The sequence below is a fragment of the Carassius gibelio genome, chromosome A5 (assembly GCF_023724105.1).
Source record: "Carassius gibelio isolate Cgi1373 ecotype wild population from Czech Republic chromosome A5, carGib1.2-hapl.c, whole genome shotgun sequence".
In the NCBI taxonomy this organism is placed as follows: Eukaryota; Metazoa; Chordata; class Actinopteri; order Cypriniformes; family Cyprinidae; genus Carassius; species Carassius gibelio.
In genome coordinates this window covers 19,557,768-19,581,334 of record NC_068375.1, presented here as the reverse complement: position 1 = coordinate 19,581,334, position 23,567 = coordinate 19,557,768, and the positions used below count along the sequence as shown (strand labels likewise).

At 36.1% G+C, this 23,567-nt stretch overlaps 1 protein-coding gene across 1 annotated transcript in view; it reads left to right on the top strand.

The window, feature by feature from the left end:
• Positions 1 to 23,567, top strand: part of LOC127999806 (A disintegrin and metalloproteinase with thrombospondin motifs 3) — an 85,107-nt gene that overhangs the window by 37,571 nt on the left and 23,969 nt on the right. Inside the window, exons 6-15 of the mRNA XM_052592212.1 lie at positions 1,974 to 2,057; positions 3,355 to 3,511; positions 6,590 to 6,695; positions 8,178 to 8,321; positions 11,244 to 11,376; positions 16,328 to 16,441; positions 16,521 to 16,666; positions 18,040 to 18,215; positions 19,622 to 19,755; positions 21,023 to 21,146. Coding sequence (XP_052448172.1) covers positions 1,974 to 2,057; positions 3,355 to 3,511; positions 6,590 to 6,695; positions 8,178 to 8,321; positions 11,244 to 11,376; positions 16,328 to 16,441; positions 16,521 to 16,666; positions 18,040 to 18,215; positions 19,622 to 19,755; positions 21,023 to 21,146 — 1,318 coding nt within the window. The remainder of the gene's footprint in view (positions 1 to 1,973; positions 2,058 to 3,354; positions 3,512 to 6,589; positions 6,696 to 8,177; positions 8,322 to 11,243; positions 11,377 to 16,327; positions 16,442 to 16,520; positions 16,667 to 18,039; positions 18,216 to 19,621; positions 19,756 to 21,022; positions 21,147 to 23,567) is intronic.

Below are 23,567 nucleotides of genomic sequence, written 5' to 3'. Positions count from 1 at the left end.
AATCTCTACAAGACTGACATATTACTCCTTGTGTAAATGGCGCTGTTCTGAGGAGAGTTTTGAAACATGACCACACATGCTCTGTGCAATCGGTGTATAATAACATCACTCATCAGGTTTTAAGGATTCAGCATGTAATCTATGGGCTCTAAGGTTCAATTTCAGAAGTCCTTCCTCCAGTAGATGTCCCTGCTGCTCTGTTCACCAGTGCATTGAATGAGATGCACACTATAAAGTTTAATAAACTCTGACAAATGATTGGCCCATCGATAGTACAATTGCCATCTTTTTTCACACGTAAGTATTCCTCTGAAATTTCTGCCTTGATGTCCATTATCTCTCCACAGAGGGATATAACTGCAGCTTTGACCCAAAATAGATTCATTCAATATATAAATTAATATCAGAGTTATTTATTCACTTGTTCGTTTACATTTATCTAATTAACTTTTTTTTATGCCATCTGTAGCCCTAAGACCTGTCTAAAAACAACTTCTAAACCTAAGAGAGCCACTGGCATGGGTCTGAGGTTTAATTTATTTATTTACATATTTATTTGTTTAGTTTTTTCTTTTCTGTATGCGCATTGCACAATGATTTTTCCTCAGTAAACTGGAGTGGTTTCGAGCTTTCAGAATGTAATGAGCTCTGTATAAAAATGCAACCTTCACACAAGCAGACTTCTGTGATTAGGTGCCTCGTATGCTTATTTAAAGCAATGTTGCCTGAAGAGGACAATTTTCTGAATCAAACAGAGCTTCTTTTTAATTGCATGAGATGGCTGGGAAGAAGAGAGGGGGCAGTTGGTAAGAGACTTCCCGTCCTCTGCTGATTTAGAGCGTCTGTGTTCATATGCCAGTGAACGATTTAATCATTCGCACGGGTACGCTTTTTATTTTATTTTATTTTTGTTGCTGACTACAACAAATTACTACACTAACAAGATCTGCTGAGGCATAGTTTATTAATTCTTTGGCCCTTCTCTCTTTTTTTTTAGTTTTATTCTTAAAAATATATTTGCCTTCTGAGTGATGAGTTTATGGACTTAAAGCAGCAATGTACAAAAAGAACATACATACATCAAAATATAAATGTATATTATTATTATTATTATTATTATTATTATTATTATCAAAATTGTCCAGTGCAATATGGCAGAACAAAGGGACCATGGCAGTTCTCCTGCATGCATGGACATAATGCTCATTCTGATTGTTCATGCTTTTTCTTAACAAGAGAAGAGATCTCAGTACAAATTGAACATTGTGTGTCTGTCTGTTCACTGATGTGCAAAACATCAGGACAACGTGACCTTTTTGTTTACAGAATTATAAGCTAGAAACTGCTTAAGTGGGTCAGCTGGCCTCAATGTCATGAGAACAACAGTCCTAATTTGAGGTGTTTGCATCAGAACTTCGAAATGTTCAATTATTATCATTTTATTATTATATTTTGATGAAGCATCTGTATCCTGTATCCCATGATGTAGTCACTGGGTACGGCACTGCACCCTATATTCAACCAGAAAAAAAGTGTGCCTCAGTGTGAATGCAGCACCCCACACAGCAGCCTCTTAACTAGGTGGGAAAGGAAAAACATCTGACTTTTTAAAAGGCCTCTGTATGACCAGCTCAACACTGGACCCCTTTCATTTACCAACCTTTCATAGGCTTTTCCATGCCAGCCGTAGCCCCAAGACCTGTCTAAAAACACCTTCTATGCCTCAGAAAGCCACTCTTACAGGTCTGAGATCCCATTTCCTCCTGCTCTCTTTATCTCGATGCTGTTGCATGAAGCCGCATTGTTTGTTTTCTGCAGTCCCTGGAGTTGATAAAATCAGTTGCTGTCATAGATAACTAGGTGGAGGATGACGCAGCTTATTTCCTTTTTCCTCCTTTATGCCAGGATCAGTGTTTTGTTGTTTTATTATGTGGAGTTTAGCTGATACAAAATGTTTTATCATGTTTTTGCAGGTGAATGAGATCTACCATGATGAATCATTAGGAGTGCACATTAATGTTGTGCTTGTGAGGATGATCATGCTTGGATATGCTAAGGTAAATTACTATTAAACAGTTCTATCAAAATGAATCTAAAAATATTTTTAATGACTTTATAAAACTGTTATTTTTTTCATGACCATTTCCCGCACTCTCTTTGACCCCATGTTAATCCATTGACTGTCGCACTTATAACAATTTATACTCTTGCATATTAATATACTCTGCAACTTTTACAATATGTTTTTTTTTTTTTTGTTTAAATGAGATCACTTAAGTGTAGTTACATATATATTTATAAAATCTCCTGTACGAACCTATTTGTAGATTGTGGTAATTACCTGTATTTCATCCACCGTCACTAATGTTGCACTGTTGTTTTAGTGTCATTAAGATGCTATATATATATTTTTTCTCTTTGTATTTATCTATTTCAAGTAGCAGCAATGTTTTTACGTTTTAAGCCTAAAGTATACTTCGTTTTTTTATGTATATGCTATTAAATGAAGTATACTTTTGAAAGGTGGCATGTTTGACTGTAAGTATACTCTAGTGTATGTGTACATACTTTGGGCTATAGTTAAGAATAATAACCCTGAAATGTTGCCAGGTGCATTTCTAGGTAAACATTTAGAAATGGAAATGAAGTGCCGACACTTGACAGTTATATACTGTAGGTTGTCTACTAGCACGCCAATTGTTTTTAAAACATCTGTAGTCACCCAAAAAATTTAATATAAATTAATACAAAAAATTACTGCTGGAAAGAATTTGCCCAGAGTCTTAAATAGGTTACATGGGACAATTTCTTTCCACTAGAGCTAATGTGACATAAAGCACACCCGAATTTCATCACAGGTCAGTTGCCACCACAGTTGAAAAATGTGGAATAATTAGCTTGAGGAAGAGCACAACAACTGTCTGCAGTCTGGCCACTTGCTGTATATTAGTCCAATTATGAGTGGATCAAAACTTCTCTCCATTCGCATTTGAAAGTAAAACTACATACATATTTTCTAAACTCATAATACAAAAGAATTCATTTCATGTCTGTGTTGTAATGCCCAAATAAATGCAACATAGTTTGTTCTCTGCGATAGACATTCATACATAATGTGATTAATAGCTGAAGTGTAGGGAAAAATCATCAACCCGTAAAATTGCATTTTAGTTTATTGTACTGTTATTTACAAACGCAAAATATTGAGTTTCAGCTCTCTTGACTATTAGCAAACAAGAGTTTATCTAAAGAAACATTACACAAACAGACTCCCAGTGATCGATGTGAGTAATTTTAAGGTGTTTTATAGATTAATGAATGCTTAAAGTGTCCCCTAATTAAACTTTTCCTTAGTCCATCAGTCTCATTGAGGGTGGCAACCCTTCGCGAAGCCTAGAAAATGTGTGCCGCTGGGCAGTCATCCAACAGAAAGAGGATACAGAGCACTCGGAGCATCACGACCACGCCATCTTCTTGACCCGGCAAGGTTTCGGCCCCACCGGCATGCAAGGTTTGACCTTTTGGTTTTTGACATGCCTCTGAATTTTAAACTTGCTCTGTCCAATATAATTTCCACACACAAAATCGAAAATCTTAGATATGTTCATTCTGTGAAAAAGGTCAGTCTTTCTCTCTCTCTCTCGCTATTACTCCCTCACAATTTCCACAGGATTCTTTCAGCACCTCATCAGTGCTCTCTGAAATACCAACCTGACAGAACGCTGGTTGGTGTACAAGCTCTGCTTTAGACAGATTGTGGATGTGTAAAGAGGTTCACAGCATTAGAAAAGGATAAGCAGAGAGACATGAAAGCACACTTACATAAGCACGTAGGAAAAAGGGATTTTGTTGTCCAAGGCTCAAGGCAGCTGCTGAAGCAGCAGTCCTCTCAGAGCATATTTCCTTCAGCACTCACAAAGTTCACAGTGCACATTTAACATCTATTCAACCTGACAGGAGAACTCGCTCTTTTCCTGAGGAGAGCACTGATCTCAGCATGAAGTGTTTATGCTGTCACTGCTACTATGACATTTCCCTTATCATGCCACTATCTGTACTCATGGCCCCCGTTAAACTTCCATGAAGAGCACTTTAGCCTCTTCAATTATCTGCAACACATTCAGTGGCTGAGCTGTTCAGAGCCAGTGTGCTATATTGGCTTTTTGACACCAGATATGAATGAAGCTTCAGAGCTGAGATCTTCAGTCGAGCATCTGTCACAGTTTTGTAGGCTAGCATCAAAGGATTGTTTCATTCTTAGCGGTGCATGGTGCGTACAAACACAGCCAAAGTCCATCCTGTCTGATATCATTCACAATGTACAGTTTTACGCTGAAAACAGCACTGAATTTTTGTTTGCATCCAATCAATGCTGCCAACTTTGAATTATAATGACTTATCATTTTGACTTTTAGGGTTAGTTTATCCAAAAATGAACTTCAGGTTTGAATTTTTTTTTCTTCTGTGGAACATTAAACATTGTGGGGTATTTTCTCAGTGTTCTGAAGAATATGTTCCACAGAATAAAGTTGTACAAGTTTGGAACAACAGAAGGGTGAGTAAATGACGGCAAAGTTTTCATTTGTAAGTGAGCTATTCCTTTAACAGTGAAATAATTTGTGTGCCATTTGCATTACTAAGTGGATTGGTTGGACAGGTTACGAACTCAAGCCTTTAATTCAGCCAGTATTTCTGTGTTTGACTGATCGGAATGCTTTGATGAATAAAGCAAAATTCATAGAGCATCAGTGTTTACTTTTTTGAGGAATATATAATATGGTGAATGTTATTGCGTTTCATGTTAATATTTATGTGACAGTACGCCCCCTCCACACAGACACGTGAAAACCAGCGCAATTATCCACATCACTTTGTACAACAAATGCCATTTTAACATGGAAAAAAAATATATCATTTTAAAAACTGAGAACTTTTCTTTTCAAGTCACTCATTTGCATTTTATCTGAATTTGATATATTTAAAGTGTATGCTTGATTGACTCTCGTCTGTGAATTACAGTTCTTGACTGCATGCCAGATTGTCAGTATGTTAGATCAATTGCACACTTATTGTATAACACTAAAACAAAATGTCTGTTTTTGTCCAACACAATGAAATGTGCTGTAATGACAGATGGAAAGTGATATTGTTTTGGCAAACACAGATATCTTTGCATGAAAGACTCCATCTGGTTAACTCACCTGCTAATAATCCTGTTTCAAGCACATTGCTAAGGCCTCTAAATTATTAGCATGATCAAAACATAGCTGAGGTTCTCAACCTTTTTGGGACCAGCACCCCTCTAGACTCATTATCCAGGTCCCTTACCACCCCATCAAAGAAAATGTAGTCTAATCATCTTCACTGAATATTAAAGTTGATTAATATTTTGTTTATAATGGGGAGTATTATTATATTTACAGTACCATTTAAATGTTTGGGAGGTACTAAAGGTATTTTAAGAAATTTAATAATTGAATTCAAAGATTAAATTGATCCAAATATTATTATTATTATTATTATTATTATTATTATTATTATTATTATTATTATTTGGGGGGAAAAGTATAAGAACATTCATTTACAGAATTCTTAAGCATGTTGGTCTCCACAAGACAATTTTAGAGAAGAAGTTTAATTTTTTTCTTCTTACCCTGGAACCATTGAACACAGTTTTTACTGCTGTGACTTTAACTCTACATTTTAGGTGGATTTTTACAAAAAGCTTTAACTGAAAAAAAAAAAAAAAAATTATCCCATAGTTTTAGAAAATACCCAATTTTAAGAATAAATTGAATCCCCTGTTTTCTGTCTGAACGTGGTAATTTTGGTGGGCAAATATCACATTTACACACATAAATGAAAGAAATGTATTTCTTAGATTTTGTGAGAATATTTCAAAGTTTGCTTTTAAATACTTAAAAGAAAACTAAATAGAAAGACGAGATATGTATGGTATCCTCCTCAAAATAGTTAATATTTTAGTGCTGTCCATTAAATTTAATTACAATAAAAAGTAAAAAATATCAAAGCTTTTTTTGTATGTCAGTGTGAGTGTGGTGTGCTTTACGATGTTGATATGTTCCCTGTCTTGCATTGTACATACACAATAAAAATGCTAAATGTGCAATAAGACATTTAAAATGGCAGTAAAGACAGTAATACTAATACAAATTTCGATTTTAAATCATTTTAAATAATTTCCATTTCCATTTTCATTTTATATTTATATTTCAGTTTATTGGTTTCATCGAAAAGGGAAAACACCTCCACACAATTATTGATAATCATAAACATTTTCAGCTACACACACACACACACACACAGACTTTGCAGGGCTAATACATGCCATGACTCTAGAGAACAGACTAAAGCAAGTGAAAGAAAGCAAAAAAGAGAATCCTATTTGATTGATTCTGATGGACAATCCTTTGCAGGGTTGTCAGCATCGCTCTGCTCAAAGTATGACAATTACACCAAGCAGTAAGCTGTCAGAATGTTGTCTCAATGGGCAAGTTATGACAGAATTAATAAACCCTAGTAACTCTTTCATCCTCTCTGTCTGTCTCTGTCACTCACTCACTCTCAGGATATGCCCCTGTCACCGGGATGTGCCACCCTGTCCGCAGCTGCACCCTCAATCATGAAGACGGCTTCTCTTCTGCCTTTGTTGTAGCCCATGAGACAGGACATGTGTAGGTTTTTAAACGCAAAGATGTGCTTTTCAGCCATTTCAGATTGGTGTTAGGTTTTGTCAAGTGTTTTGTCACTACATTTGGTGTTTTATTTGTGGTTTCTCATTTTAATTAATTAAAAATATATATATATATCATTTTGATACTGATTTAGAGCACATGCATGTTTTCAGAGTAACACTTTGGACACAAAAATGTCAATGTCTCATACAAGTGAACATGCTTATGTCAGGATATTTGATAGATAATACTTTATCATCTTCCTTAATCAACATGTTGTTCAAAACATCCCTGGTGTTCATTTTTGAGCTCATGTTTAAGAGTCCTTGGTCTTGTAAGATCCCTTTTGTGGGTTTCAATTCCTCTTTTGACAACAGTTGCTTAAAGTCTGTAGGCATCTAACATTCAAAAGGGTTTCAGAAAAACTCACCACCTACACAGAGATTAGTCATGGAGTCAACCTCCTTATCTTCTTCTCCATTTTGAAACCATTGTCCAGGACTTTACCATTTCAAAGATCTCTGTCTCTATCTGTTTATCTCTTTCTTTCAAATGCTTTTATCCAGTTTTCATTGAGCACATGACAAAGAATGGTAAACTTTCATTACTCTGAGTCTGCTGCATCAAACCACTTTCCTACTGATAGTCCTTGATTCAGTTTGGCATTATCACAGACTGAAATAACATTTTATTTAATTTAATGCGAGATGTCAGGGCCTCTGAGATTTTCTGGTTGGCAGCCACATAAAATTGATTCCACCTTAAGCCTCTGTCCTTTCTGTTTTCATACCAGTCCCCATGCAGACTTCTCCATCTGTTTGACATTTGTGATTTAAGAATATATTTTCTCATTAAATTAGCAATACTTCATTGTCAGATATGCAAAAAATGTTTCAACATACAGAGTGCCATACATTACCGTTCAAAAGGTTGAGGTCTGTAAGATTTGAAAGGCATGAATACTTTTAGAAAGGATGCATTCAATTATCAGTGATAGTAAAGGTATTTATAATATTCCACTATATTTCTATTTAAAAAATGCTGTTCTTTTGAACTGGTTTCCACAAACAGTATTAAGTAGCACATTAGAATAATTTTTTGAAGGATTGTTGGACACTGAAGACCGGAGTAATGGCTGCTAAAAAAATCTGCTAGAAAATAGAAAACTAAATATAAATATAGCCTTGGTGAACATAAGTGACTTCTTTCAAAAACATGCAAAAAATCTTACTGACTTTTGAGCAGTAGTGTAAATGTGTATGTATGTGTATATGTAAGTATATTTGTTTGTTTATCAGAATTTTTTGTAGGCTTATTCATTGAGGATTAATATACATGAGAAGTGAGATTTTAGTTTTAGGGAGGTGTCGGAGGTGCGTCCCTTATGCAGATTTAGCTATGGTAATTGGAGTAGAAAATGTTACTTCTGGCCATTGCTGCACTCTGATGTTCCTGCTTACCATAATCATGCCTTGTCTGTAGACTGGGAATGGAGCATGACGGTCAGGGCAACCGCTGCGGTGACGAGACAGCCATGGGAAGTGTCATGGCCCCTCTGGTGCAAGCAGCCTTCCACCGCTACCACTGGTCGATGTGCAGTGGGCAAGAGCTGAAGAGATACATTCAGTGAGTTCACACTTCTCTCTTTTCATGCCTCTCTTGGTTTCCTCTAGGAACTAGAAGGCCTTGAAGTTATGTGCATATTTTAAGTGAAAATGTGTCTCTTCACAGGTATGCCTATTTTAGCGCCAAAAGTTACCGACTGCAGCTTTAACTTAGAAATTAATGCAGTTTCTTGACTGACTTTAACATGCAACTGACTTGCAGTTTATGCCATGGGCTTCCGGCAGCGGTAGCCTACACACGGCAGTAGTAGGCATTCTGGTTGGCCACCTATATGCACTGCCAGGTGAAGAGCGTAAAAGAAGCCTATATATATGCTTTCAGTTTGAATATAACTCTTATACGTTATTTCAGTTAGTTGATATAAAAGGGTCATTGTACTTTAACAGTAACAACTTATTTATACAGTGCAATTATTATTATTTTTTTGGTCGCACATGCTCACCTCTCATGTGCACCCCTGATAATATGGACAAAACTTATGAATCAGAATCAGAATTTTAATGTTTAGGTCAACTAACCCTTTAAGAAAGATTATCAAAAAAAAAAAAAAAAAAAAGGTAATTAATGAGATGGTGTTATCAGTCAGGAGACTAAGACACCTACAGTATGCATGTTATATTCTAGTCTAAAGTAGTGGTTTCAGTCCTGGTCCTGGGGACCCACTACTCAGGACATTTTGTATTTGTGACTTACCTGACATGCTCTGCTGAGTTCATTCAGCTGTCACCTAATGAGCAGGCGATCTGAATCAGGTGTGTTAAATAAGGGAGAAATGCAAAATATGTAAAGTGGTGGGTCCCCAGTACCAGGATTGTATACCATTGGTCTGAAGGTAAAGGGTTTCTCTGATAAACCTCTCAATTTGAGGTAATTTATTCGTTTTAACCCTCATTGATTCACTCAATCAGTTCAGAAGATATCTAGTGCCACTTAAAGGGTACATAACATACACAGTTTCACCTAATCTCATGTTAATCTTGAGTACCTATAGAGTAGTACTGCATCCTTCTCATATCTCCAAAAAGTCTTTAGTTTTATCATATTTATAAAAGAAAAATACAGCTTTGCGATTCTCTCCAGAAAAAGCCGAGCTCCTGGAGGCGTGCCGTCACTTAAATGACGAGAACACACAAACGCACTTGCTACACTCCGTTGTTGCCCCGGAAAAACAAACTGCATCCACTGTTCATGTAACGCTGGGTTTTTTTGGAAGCTGAACACGGTAAACTTTCCCTCACATCCAAAAACACACTAATTTGGAGACATTCTCAAACAAATCCTATGCAACGCTGCCGACGATTTCCCGATGAAGCGCGTTGATGTGCGCAGTCTCACTCTCCTCTGGTCAAAATGCGCGCTTTTCTGAGAGTAATGCTCATATAAGGAGTTCCACTCTCGTCTACGTCATTAGATCCACAATCGAAAAAAAAAACAGCCGAAACCAACCTGGAAGTAATATTTTCAAGATTATTTTTTTTTTACTTTGGCCATGTTTAGCATGAGAATCCATCTCTTTAACACTGTGACCAACTCTGAATACACAAAACACCATTGTACCCTCCTTTAAGGATTTTCACATTTATTTAGGCTGCGTTTACACTTGGCATTAACGTGCGACCTGTGTCCGGGTCCTGGTCTAAAAGGTAGTCGAGGACGCATTGTGATCGGATCTCAGTGTAATGTGAACACAATCCAGCCATCATGTCTGCATTCGCAGGTGGACGTCATGCAAAACACTGTCAACTGTCAGAAAAAAAGACAGAGAACACCCATGTGGAACGCTAATTAGACTCCTACACTTATCTTTAATTTGTTAAATGTCCCCCGATTGAAAATGGTTTTCAAAAGAAAACCTACCACTTTAGGTTGACTTTGCACTGGGCCATTCCCTGCAGACTTATTTAAATATTGAGTGGAAATGACAGATCTGATCGGTTATCCAGATAGAAAAGTCAGTCGATGTTGTCAAGTGTAGACGTGTTCTGATTGACTGATGATCCGATCAAGCAGATGATCACGGTAATCACGGCATATTAATGCCAATTGTAAATGCAGCCATATATGTTCCATGTTCAGGGTTAATCCCACCTTGGCCAAGTGCTGATAGGATGCAAATTATCCATTAATCTTGGCAATTTACTGCAGCCAACAGAAATGATTGAGTAGCTCTCTAGCACAGAAAAAGCTTTTTCAGCATTGTATATTGAGTTTGAAGTGGTCACTATTCTCTGTAGCTTTTGAGCAGTGTGGAATGAATGATTTTTCCATTCCCACAAAGCAAATCGATCCATTTTCAGAAAATGGGGTGTGCATCTGCATTTACCAGTACATTCTATATGTGTTCCTGTTTTTTACTCAGATCTCAACTCTTGCATCACCTGTAACCTGAACAGTGCTCATAGAGCAGTGCTGCTGAAGATACCGATTTATTTCTGATAATAAAAGGGTCGACTTTTCCTGGAAATCCTTGAGCTCATCACTGGCCTCAGCTTAAATTAGCCAGTGGCAGAAGGAAATCTCTGAAGGGACTTAATAAGTTCAAAATCTCTTTGTGGTTTAAAAAATTTGAAAGCACTTTCTTTGCATGTTCTGGCTTCTCCCAGCACTTCAGGATTTAAAAGATTTAATGTAAATTATCTATTGCATGGATATTAAGGAAAGATGATTAATTCAGTTCTTTGAGGGTTCGGTATTGGCTTACTTTAATGATATGAATCATCTGAATCATCTAGAAAGTATGAGTTGCTTTTTCATTACACCGTACTGTCCACTTTAGGCTTACCCTTCGCTGCTAAGCTTAAGAAGTGGCTTACAAAGTTTATAGGGCCATCCATTAAACATTAAATTAAACATTTACTTGATTAAACATTAAACAATAAATTAAACATGAATTGGTTTTAGTTAAACAGCTGTTTTTCACAGTTCATATGACTGCCTGCTGGACGATCCCTTCAAACATGACTGGCCGCAGCTCCCTGAACTTCCTGGCATCAATTACTCCATGGATGAGCAGTGTCGCTTCGATTTTGGAGTTGGATACAAAATCTGTACTTCAGTGAGTATAGCTTTATTCTCCCTTGACAGATCTGATTAATGTCAGTCACCCACAGTCCAATCTTTTAGTATTTTTGTGTTTGAACAAATGCTTCGTCGAGGTCTCCGTCCAAGGAAGTGCTTCAGATATTTGTAAAATATTTCTATGCCAAATTTAATTTATGAATGTGTCTTTTATAATATTTCAATATTAGTTTCAGGCCTTTGAATTACTTCATAACAGCTGAATTTGTTCTTTAATGTGCTGTTAACCCCCCAAACCCTCTGCTCTAAACAGTTTCAAGTGTGAAATGAATAGTTGCTGCAAATCCCAATCACATGTACAGCGTCAAAGAAAAAAGCTTCACACCAGGTTTATGGCCTGACACCGAGAACCAGCAGATGGCAAGATGTTTGGCGTTCTGTCATCAAAGGTTGTAACTCTAGTAAACAAGAACAGCATGCTGTGATCCTTCCTCTCAGCCTCTCTGTCATGCCTAAGCAATCTGTGCCAAGCTGTGCACCACAGCCCAGCAAAAACTCACATCCCCATGAAGTGTTCTATGACCCACTAACCATGCTTTAAACCCGGTGTTTCAAAGACATGAAAAACGTGGTTGTCAGTGTCGATAGAAACAATTAGTTTGTAATGGGCTTGTAAACATAATATTTGTAAGGAACTATCTGTTGCCTCTCCCTTCAGTGACATTTTAATTATCTCTCTGAGGAGGTACTTTTTCATCTTTTTCATCATTTATTTCATGACAGTGTAGTTATTAGTGTTAATTTCATTAACACAAAGTATGATAAAAAATTTACGTTGACAAGCTTTTTCCCATGACTAAGATGAGATGATGATGAGATGACAATAAGGTCAGAAAATGATGACTGTGACTTTATCAACGTGCAGTATCATTGACAATATTGACAAGACTAACTTTACCAAATGTTTTACATTTTCAGTATGCAGTTGCCAGAAGTCAAGAGTTCAAATCCGCAAATCAGAGCTTCTCTGTTAAAAGGATACATTTTCTTGCTTATTTTTTTGCAACCTGGCAACCCATGCATATGTTCTCGTTCTTCACTGCGGAAGCACTGATGATGATCTGAAAACACTGCTGAAGTTTGGTGATCTCCATCTGAGATCTTCAGCTTAAATGAAAGTACCATGCAGCCAGTCAGTGTTTTGTCATTAGATTTCGGCTATTTTGTTTGCTATTGTGGTTGCTGAATAAATGCACTTACTCCACCGCTGTTGTTTAAGTAGAGAAACATTACTGAAATTTGCAAATATTACAATTATTATTAGGTATTTTATGGTTAAAATGTTGTAAAAAATGTATTGTAATAAATAACATGTACAAATAAATGTCTCAAAATTCTCTAAAAAAAAATTATATTAATTATAGGGCTGTCCCCGACTAAGGATTTTCATAGTTGAATTGGAATTTTCAAATCTTGCCGATATTCGAATGATAGTTGAATCATATGTTTGGGGGCAGGGCAAAATACATTAACAAAGAGTCAAGTCAGACATTTGACTATGATGTTAATTTTTTTTTTTTTTTTTTTTTTTTTTTTTTTTTTTACACATTTGACATTACTGATGTTAACACACAGGGAAAATGTTCGTTTAACGAACACCTTGCAGATATAAACTGGGTAAATAATGTTTTATGTTTTGATTAACTGATAGCTAACACTTAATGTTGGCGAAACCATAACAATGAATTTTTTTATTTATTTTTTTACAATAGTGCTCTCATTATAACGTTAGCCTGAAACCTTAGCAGTTAATGTTCTGCATCTCTGTGTTGAGCTGCGCGTGCTGAAGATGACCAGTAGAGTGACACATTTGATAGCAAGTTTTTCATATAGAATACCATTCGTTATTTATTCATCATAACGTTAATATTAAGACTTATAGGCTATTTGCAAAAAGGGCCCAAATGCACATAAACATATCTGCGGGGCTCTGAACACAAACTCCTTTTTTCTTCGCGAAACAATGTGCAGAAACACGTTATTATAATTGTCTTCTCATTATAATAGTATGTATATAACAGTCCCAGTCATAGTTATTAATATTCTGTATCGTAGTTTGACCTGCTTGCGCTGTGCACTGAAGAGATTTGGTTAGCTTGGTTAAGGTTTACTTTTTTTTTCTTTTTTTATATATCACCTTAGTACTACAATGAAGCACTTGCCATATATAAACCAAATGTATCTTATATCAGGTAAATAATATATCCATGATGTATATACACAGGCTGAAATATTTTGAAATCACTTGTACCCTCCCTGTTCGAAAAAGACTCTGCCTGTGTCAGTTTGAGTCTTAAGTTTTAATCCCTGCCTCCAAGATGCTCCTCTGTCGATCACGGATTATGGAAAATGAAACCTAAATCTAAAGGGGTGGTTTGATTTATTCACCCACTTTAAAATATTAATTTGAAGCTTCTTTCTTTTTTAAATTCTTACAGCTTTATCATAATAGGCTGTATATTGACTTATTGCGAGAAAACTGGTAGTTCTATGTGAAATCAGACATTTGAGCTCCCCCATATAGTCAAAATGCCATAATCAATAACACCCGCGAATATTCGACTGTTAGATCGGTAGTCGAATCAGGCTCCTTGAATCAGAGCATCGATTTGTTGACTATTCGGGGTCACCGCTAATTAATTACTATTATAAAGCCTGACAAAAATGTGACAATAAGATATAATTGTCTAAAACTAGACTAAAATGCTCAGACATTTAGTAGAGTAAATATTGACTAAACAAACACGAGACAAGGTTGACTTAATATGATATTAACTAACAAAGGTACACTTGTAACCAGGACTAAGATTAAGACTAATTTAAAAGACTAAGACTAAGAATAAATAAAAAATGGCTAACAAAATGAGCACTTGTAGTTATAAGCATATCTGTTACGAACAAGGAGCTACCTTTGGCACATGCATAGAATTTTGTCAGTTTCTTTCTTCACCTTCATGTTGTTTCAAACCTGTTTGACTTACTTTTATTAGAGCACTAAACAAACAAATGCATTCATAATCACATTCAGAATTTTTTGTGTGTGAGTGTGTGTGTGTGTGTGTTTTAATGTGCATTTGCAAGCTTGGACGAATGTAAAGGATGTAAAAAATTATATCATGAAAAGCTATAAAATCATAAAAACTATGTTTCTGTTAATTGAAAATCACACAATAGCCACAAAAGAAAGACAGACATGTTTGGATCAACATGGAGATGAAAAATTACTAATTCATTACTAATTTATAACTATATTGTTAATTTGTATGCATTAAAGTTGTGATTAAACAGAACTATTTTTTTTCTGTATTTTAACATACATCTTATTATGATTATGGAAAAATGATTTGAGAAGTTCGTTAACAGTAAAAAAGCCTGTAATTTCACTGGAGTTATGACATTATGATTTAGAATTACACGTTTTTTTTAAGAATTATTCACAAGAACAAATCATTAACTTGCATTTAGAGAATAGGATGACTTGCAGTTCATGCCAGCTTTAATAACATAATAGAAGAAACTGAAACTGTCTGAACCTGTTGGTCCTCTCCCAGAGTGCAGTGCATAAAAGATATAAAGCCCTGAGCCAGTGACAGAGCTAAAGACAACTGAGATCCTTTAGTCCGGCTGCTTGCCAGGGGTCTTGTTAGGGACTTTAAATGAAAGTCCATTTTACAGAAACAGTCTTTCCTATTTATGCCTACAACATATGCCATTTCTCCCTTGGGCACATCTGTCAATTTATTAACCGTATGTCTGAGCCTTCCTACTCCACACGGCATTGTAAATAAGCTGCACTATTTTGATGAAGCACAGAGCTCAGAGATATACCTAGTATTTCAGCTGTCAGCTATTAGTTCCCTCTCCCAGTCTTGTATTCCAGACTGCTATTTTAATAATTAGTTTACATTTCTGTGTATTTTTTCTTTTTCAATCGTTTCAGTCGTTCATATTGCAATGTGTGTGCTGCAAACTCCTGCTGTGTTCAACGAAAAGAAGTAGTAAACAGAAGTCCAGCTGTGTGTATCAGCCTCCAATGGACAATGTTGTAATTTCTGAAAATATATTAACTTTAGCTGCATTCCGATTCACATTTATTTTTCATAATCCAACCCCCTACATTTAGTGATGTTTAACTGTTTTACAGTTGCCCTTACATTTAAGTTAATCGTAACCGATGGTCATAAAAATCTAGCTGTAATGTTCTCTTTCTCATGTGCTTTATACCAACAAATAATCGTGTTGAACCTCGAATCCTCTTTAATTGATTTATTGTGTTCAAAATACTTAAACCATATACACTGGACATGAGCGGCACACTGTGACAATTATTGATACTGTCTTTTGACTAAATCACAAATGGATTTGCAAAGTTTGCTTTCCAGTGTAGACCGCCTCAAGCTGTTGCGTCACAATGCGACAGTGGTCATGTCTGGTGTAGACAGTGTCAGGTGGTGCGCAGTGACTTATGGTTAGTGTATATTTCAATGTGTATTTGTTTGTTCCTTCAGGCTGGACATCTTTGAAATTTTGTTTTGTTTTGTAATCTCACTCGACTCAGATGACACAATCGCAATAGGAGCATTTTTTATGTGTCATTTGCAGTAAACAGAGGTTTCTGAAAAAATTGCTTTTTTTTGTCTCTTTTCCGTTCTCAGATTAATTTCCTTGGTGCCTAGCAGTAGCTCCAGAGTGTCACTGGCAGCCTCAAGAGGCAAAATCAATTCAGTTGTTTTTTATTTATTTTTTATATATATATTGAATCTCAGTTCAAGCACGTTCCTAAGAGCAAAAGGATTGTCAGGGCTTATCTCTTGTGGAATTGTAGCTCAACCAAGAAAATTCAAAAATGTTCTATATTTGTCTTGCCATTTAATTCTCTCTCTTAAAATGCCAAGCATCCAACCATGGGTACTTTTGTCTCTGTTCAGTTTCGTACATTTGATCCATGCAAGCAGCTGTGGTGCAGTCATCCAGATAATCCCTACTTCTGCAAGACCAAAAAAGGGCCTCCACTGGATGGGACTGAATGTGCACCTGGAAAGGTAATTTTGTGTCATTTTGCTGGACCGTTTTTGTCCTGTTATGCCCAATTTGATTCTGTCTTACTCCTTCCCCTTGTAGTGGTGCTATAAAGGTCACTGCATGTGGAAGAATGCCAACCAAGTGAAGCAAGATGGAGCCTGGAGTGCCTGGAGCAAGTATGGCTCCTGCTCTCGCTCCTGTGGGACGGGTGTCCGCTTCAGAACCCGCCAGTGCAACAACCCTGTGTATGCTATCTACTGTACTCACAGTCAGATGTTCATGAAGATCACTGGCACCCTAGTGTACTTTCCATAATCAGATTCAGTCATCATATGAAGGGTTGCAGTTTTGATTAAATTAAAATAACTGTCTAGAAATAAAGCATACAGGCAGCAGGGTTGAACAGGATCAGCTATGTTTCCATCCACCAATTTTTGGATTTTTGGATATCACATAAAAAACCGCTGGATGAAAATAACCAGATGCACATAAATTCTAAACATGCGCATAAAAACTTATGCGCACAACTGATTAGGATAAACCTTTTATCCAATAATAAAAAATGTGCAAAAACTACGATGGAAACACATTTACTGAATAAATTCCACCATGTGTATGGAAAAAGTCTTGTGACTTTGCGCTATGAGACAGGATAACTTGACTAACCAGTGGACCAATCTTGTTCACAGAATCGACTGTATATGTTGTTTTTAACATTCTGAAATGCCTGAGGAAAGTCTGTTAAGTATTTCTTAATAATTGCTGTCTTACATGACAAAACAGCAGCATCCACCTCTAAAAGCAATGATTGCATTTATTGTTTTACGTCTGTTCTCTCTGAAGCCCAAGAAAATTAATACATATGAAAATTATTATATTCAGTGGCTTCTCCTTGTTTTCTTAGAGATATTAGTGGCAATTTATAAGGACATGACGATTTTGTTCTCTTTGACTCATTGGATGGAAACGGTGCTTTATTCGCAAATGTTTTTTGTGATATTCCTGTTTTGTGCATAAGTTTCATTCGCATCTTTGGATGAAAACATAGCTATTGACTCTAGCCTATAATACAAAAGGTCAATCACAATCTCTGCATTTTTGTTATATGAAGGACAATTTGTGCTTTATATAAGTATTATTCCGATAACTATAATATTTAAACCATAAACCTCTGCATTGGGCCTGCTCATTTTTCTCATAATGAGAGAGATTTCATTAAAGGAATGAAACCATCTGATTATCTGTATACATCCATAGATATCTTTTATTGAGAAACATCTGCACAGGGTGTTTTTAATTGGAGTAGCTACCATCTTTGCCATCTTAAGTGTAATTGTATTTTCGAGATGGACAGTGTTTTTATTTTATTGCTTTGTTGTGCTGAGCAAATGAATGGTTGCTTCTTAATTAGCATGCATGCTTTGAAAATGAAGGAAGCAAGAGAGCTAGGAATTTAGCGTTTTTATATATACCAGTGCATTAGTGTGCTAGTTGTGAGGAGTGTTTGTTAAGGACCCGTTAAACAGCATTTGAGTTGTGCAGCTGCTCACACTTATAGATAATATACAAGATTGAAAAATAATAATAATAATTTTTGGATGTTTGTTTGAACTCTTAGTCCATCTAATGGAGGTCAGGACTGTCCAGGGGTCAACTATGAGTACCAGCTGTGTAACATAGATGATTGCCCCAAACACTTTGAGGACTTCAGAGCTCAGCAATGTCAACTTCGCAATTCCCGCTTTGAACACCAGAATGCCAAACACCACTGGCTTCCCTACGAACACCCAGATGGTGAGTTTGTCAGATTTTAAGGCAGTGTCATTTGAGGAAATATGTTTATATTGTAACAGATAGTTCCTAGGTTGTTGTGTTTGTCATTTTGCTATGATTGTTTTGTACACTGTAATGGATTAAGAGATAACTTACACTGGTAAGGTTTTAAAACATTTTCATCTTAAATGTTTTTTATTACCTTAATTATTTATGTGATCAAATGTTGTGTAATAAGTGGTTTGACTGCACCGTATCCCATCTAGTTTGAATTTGCCACTTGCTCGCAACTGCAGTGTTCACAGAAGCTTTCCGTTCAAATATTTCAACTCAAATCAATAATTAGTATCTAATTATATACTTATGTGGCAAGTAGCCCTGTTATAAGCGAGATAATGTACATCCAGCCGGTTGTTATCGCAGAATAAAAATGGGTAGGTATGCTTCATAAGTATTTATTAAGCTACTTGATCAAACACTTCCACAAGGTCTCCTAATGTAGTCTACATTAGCACGTTAATATTCACACATTATATGTTAATTTTAATGCATTCCATTGCTATGTGCTGAAAATACTTTCATCATTTAATCTCCCTCATTTCATTTCAAAATTGTATTCATTTTTCTTCTCTGGAACATAAAAGGTCTGGATAAATATAAGGGTGTGTAAATAATGCCAGAATTTAGATTTTTGCATAAACTCTCCTTTTAAACATTTGTGCTATTTTTCTCTTTACTTTGATCCCATGAGAAGCAACTCCTGTAGCTGCAATGTGAAACCTAATTAGCATATGCTAAACATTTTAGGGAATTATTCTAATGGTAATATAAACCATTTAAAGTTATTATAATAAGTTCAAGAGTTTAATCGGGTGGCAGATGTCAGAACTGTGTTGCAAAGGTTACATTAAAGTCATTTTTAATGCATATGAATAATTAATTAGTTCAAAACTTAGAGATTAAGTCCTACAAAAGCACATTCATTTTAAATTTACTTGAGTATTATATTATAGTGCTATTTTTGGGTTTATGACCCTTTAGATTGCTGAGCACATATTAACTAAGAGTTTTCCCCTCAATAAACTCCAATAAACTGCATATTGATAGTAAGTTTGTCATAGTAGTTATGTGTTATGTAGTTTGGGTGTGGAGTAGGGTTAAAGGATCTAGAATATGGTCATGGAGAATAAAGCATTAATATTCTAGTAATATGCATGTTAATAAGCATATAGTTAGTAGTGAATAGTGTTTCCTAATCTAAAGTGTTACTGCTTGTTTATATACCAGTTTTATTGGTTGAATGTTATCACTAACTCACTTTGAATAAAGCTACTGGAGAAAAAAGGCACATACTGTAACTGAGTCCAGCTGTAATTTGTGGTGTTTCTTATTAAATAATATTTCTTCATGTCTTTCTATATTTTCAGCCAACAAAAGATGTCATCTTTATTGCCAGTCAAAAGAAACAGGTGACGTGGCTTACATGAAACAGCTGGTGCATGATGGGACAAGGTGCTCTTACAAAGACCCGTATAGCATCTGTGTGCGTGGAGATTGTTTGGTAAGCATTTGAATTTCATAATGTATTTCAGGTAATATTTACGAGTTGTATGTTTTCCATTCCATATATTACTGTAGAACTGATTAAAATGTATTAGCACAAACTAATATTAGCATGACTAGGATTTTTCTCATTAAGAACTCAATAATAGAATGATGTGCAACAAAACTTCACATTCTCATAACCACCTGATTAAAACAAAAATATCTTTGAAAGATCTGCTGCCATGAAAGTAAATACACATCAACACATATTTATCTTTAAGTCCATTGGCTGGCCATTTTCCCCACCAGCACAGAAATAATTTCCAGATTTGTCTGAATTCTGAATGTTGGTTTATCAGTGTCAGTTTATCTGGTTGCTATGGCTTTGCTTTTAGGAATTCATTTCTTAGACAGATGCACTTAGTAGATGCTCCCAGGGCAAACAAAATATCTTCCCTGCGTACTGATAGGCTTAGTTTTGTGCCTAATTGTGGTGTAAAATACACCAGCATGCAGTGTAGAGGGGCATTACCTAGTCTGACCTTAAAGTACACATCTGACTCACTGTACTCACAGTGTGTTCACAAAAATCCAAGCAAGACCATTTTAGAAATGTTCACACACTTCTGAAGAGGCAAAAATTTTAATTTTTTTAATTTTAATTTTAATTGCAAGTTCAGGCAAATCTGTCACACTGTACATCCTTGTTATTTTCGGTTATTTGTGAGTTGCCTCTGTGGATTGTCGCTGAGCAACTGCATCTGACAAAGTACTGTGTACAGGATGAGTGCTACTTCACACTGACTGTTGTTTGAAGAATGGATCTCTCTGGATGGGGCTGATAGAAGTACATTGATTTTTGTAGATAGGATGGACATTGAATAGTGATTAGCTTTGGGGAGGAAATGATTGATAGTGTGTCAGCTAGTGCACCGACGCTTTAGGATTTATTTTCAAATATCTATTATCTTTCTATTAAAAGTTTTGTTTAGCAAACTGCTGCAGTGTGTCTCATATTTGTAAATGTCATTTTGTACATTTAAATAAAAAGAAAAACAATTGCTTCTTGGTGACACTTATATATTGATAATGCTTCAGTGGCCAAAATAGCAACATGGGAGATACTTCAAAAACTATTAAAATTAGCTATAGTTTCATAATATCAGATGCAGACATATTCAAAGATGAACGTTTGAAGTATTTTTGATGGTACTTCTTGGCTCTTTTCTCAGTGTGTCTTGCATATTCCCCTTCCCCCCTCTCCCTTTCTCCCTTACCTTCAGAAAGTGGGCTGTGACAGGGAAATTGGCTCCAGTAAGGTGGAGGATAAGTGTGGTGTGTGTGGGGGTGACAACTCCCATTGCCGAACTGTGAAAGGAACCTTCACTCGTGTGCCCAAGAAAGCCGGTAAGATACTTTCCTCTTTCCTGGTCCATCAGACAGTTCTTCATTCTATACTGCAGACCTGTCATTAGGTTTTAGAGTCTTCTAGGCTCAGGACACTTCTGGAGTTCACTTTACTTTGGGGGAAATAATGAGCAAAGTGATAATGCTGAAATGTTCACACATTTATTATTTATATACGATTTATTATATTAGATATGGCATCTCAGAAACTCCAGATGTCTTTAAGAGTTTTAAGGATGTGTGATTTATTAAAAGCATTATTATTTTAGTATTCTAGGATATGTGAAAATGCTTTAATTATTTGTTAGCACAAGTCTACTTTAAGTACTCATACCTTAAACCTCTTTTGTTTCAAAATGTATTTAAAAGTTGTAAACTGTGTCCAACACTGTATGAGCTTATATGTAAATGAAAGGACTTTTGGCATATTTCATAGACTTTATGTGGGTATGTATGTATTTTCTTAATCGCATGAAATAGTACACAGGCAAAAGTTAGCATTATGGCTAGAAGAACTAAAAAAGCAGTTTGCTAAAAAAAAGAGAATGGAGATGAAATTAGGTTAGGATTGGGAAAGGTGATGAAATCCTTAAGGATAGGGTTTGGATTTGATCCGGGAAATACTTGGTGCATTTATTTGCAGGGATTGAGATCAGAGAAGTTTTACAGCAACAGAGATCAAAGGAACATGTAGCTGGAATTCAGTCACATTCATAATAGATATTCAGAGATTTAAAATGTAATAGTACTGTATTTAAGGAAGTCACAGTATATGAGGTTGTATCATATTAATAATACATTTATGTTTCAGAGAGACACACACACTTTGTTTTTAAATTTATTTATTACTCTGTCTCTCATTGTTGTGGTTCATTCAGGAAATTTTGAGTGTAGTACGACACATTGGGTTGTGTCATTTTACATGCGGCTCTCAAGGCCCCTACTTGTCCTATATTTTAGGCCCGTTGCTCTACATCTTCTACCAGTTAAATACAGATTCTGTATTTAGAACTTTGATTTTTATCATGATACTCCTACTCTGACACCACAGATTGAAGGAGCTGTTTTAGAGATTTATTTGATAAACACATTCACAAATAAAGAACATCTGTACAATTCTTGTCCTTTGTATATTATACATAAATTACCACACTCAAATGTCCATTATACCCACTCAATCTACATTTAGTCTATTCAGCCAAATTAGAGTTTTTGCGTACATCTGGAGAACTCCAATCATTTGTCACTATACTTCACTTCTGTTGTAAAGAACCTTAACAAATAGAAAAGCTGATGTCATAAATGTACTTTTGTTTAGCTTAGCAGGTAGCATATTCCATTTATAGCATATATTCATTGCTAACCTGAATAAGTATGAATGAAGCTGGCTAACGTTCCGCATGGAATCGATACCCCCTCATGTTAGAAGAAAGCAGTCGTGTTTACAACTTCCCTCTGCTGTCAGTCTGAAGGTCTGGCTACACGAGACTAGTCTGTTGTTAACATCCATATTGGAGATCCAATCATAAGTGGTGAGCAATAAATATAAATGTAAATCCAAAATATTTTCTGATTAGTTTCTTCCGGACTGAAACTAGCAAACACACTTGCGCTGCGCCTTGCGCCGGGTGTATTGTAGGGCCCATTATGTTTCATAGATAGCACAGGATCTGTTCATAATCAATATGATTATAGTGACTTACAGCCAAGTATTGTGACCCATACTCAGAATTCGTGCTCTGCATTTAACCCATCCAAAGTGCACACACGCACACACTGTGAACACACACAGCCAGAGCATTTATGCTGCGTCGCCCAGGGAGCAGTTGGGGGTTCGGTGCCTTGCTCAAGGGCACCTCAGGCGTGGTATTGCTGGCCCGAGACTCGAACACACAACCTTAGGGTTAGGAGTCAAACTCTCTAACCACTAGGCCACAACTTCCCTTATATTCTGAAAGCCAAATATATACATGCTATTAAATGCAGTTTTCACAAAACTGATGTATTGAAATGGCAAGCAAAGAACCACTGGGATACTTGACGAGGGAGGATCACCTGTAAGCACAGAGACAATAAATATATTTTATTGTGTTTAGGAACTCCAAAAGTTACCTCAGGACTCACATTACCGTTCCATCTTGACTTTCTACTTTGCATACACACTGCGTATAGTCTCTCTTTAAATTCTGTTCCTGAGTTTTCAAAGACATGCAGGAGAGGATCTAGGTTTTGTTCTCACTCCTATTATATGTTCTGGTTTCCATTATTCAGGCATTCACCCTATCATGCTAAGTGCAGATCAGCTGATCTCTGTCATTGACGCTTTGTGACAATGACATAGAAGCAAGAACCATTGGCAGTAAATTCAATATGAAGTAAACAACATAATAAAAAGGACATTTTGTACCCAGGGAATCACAA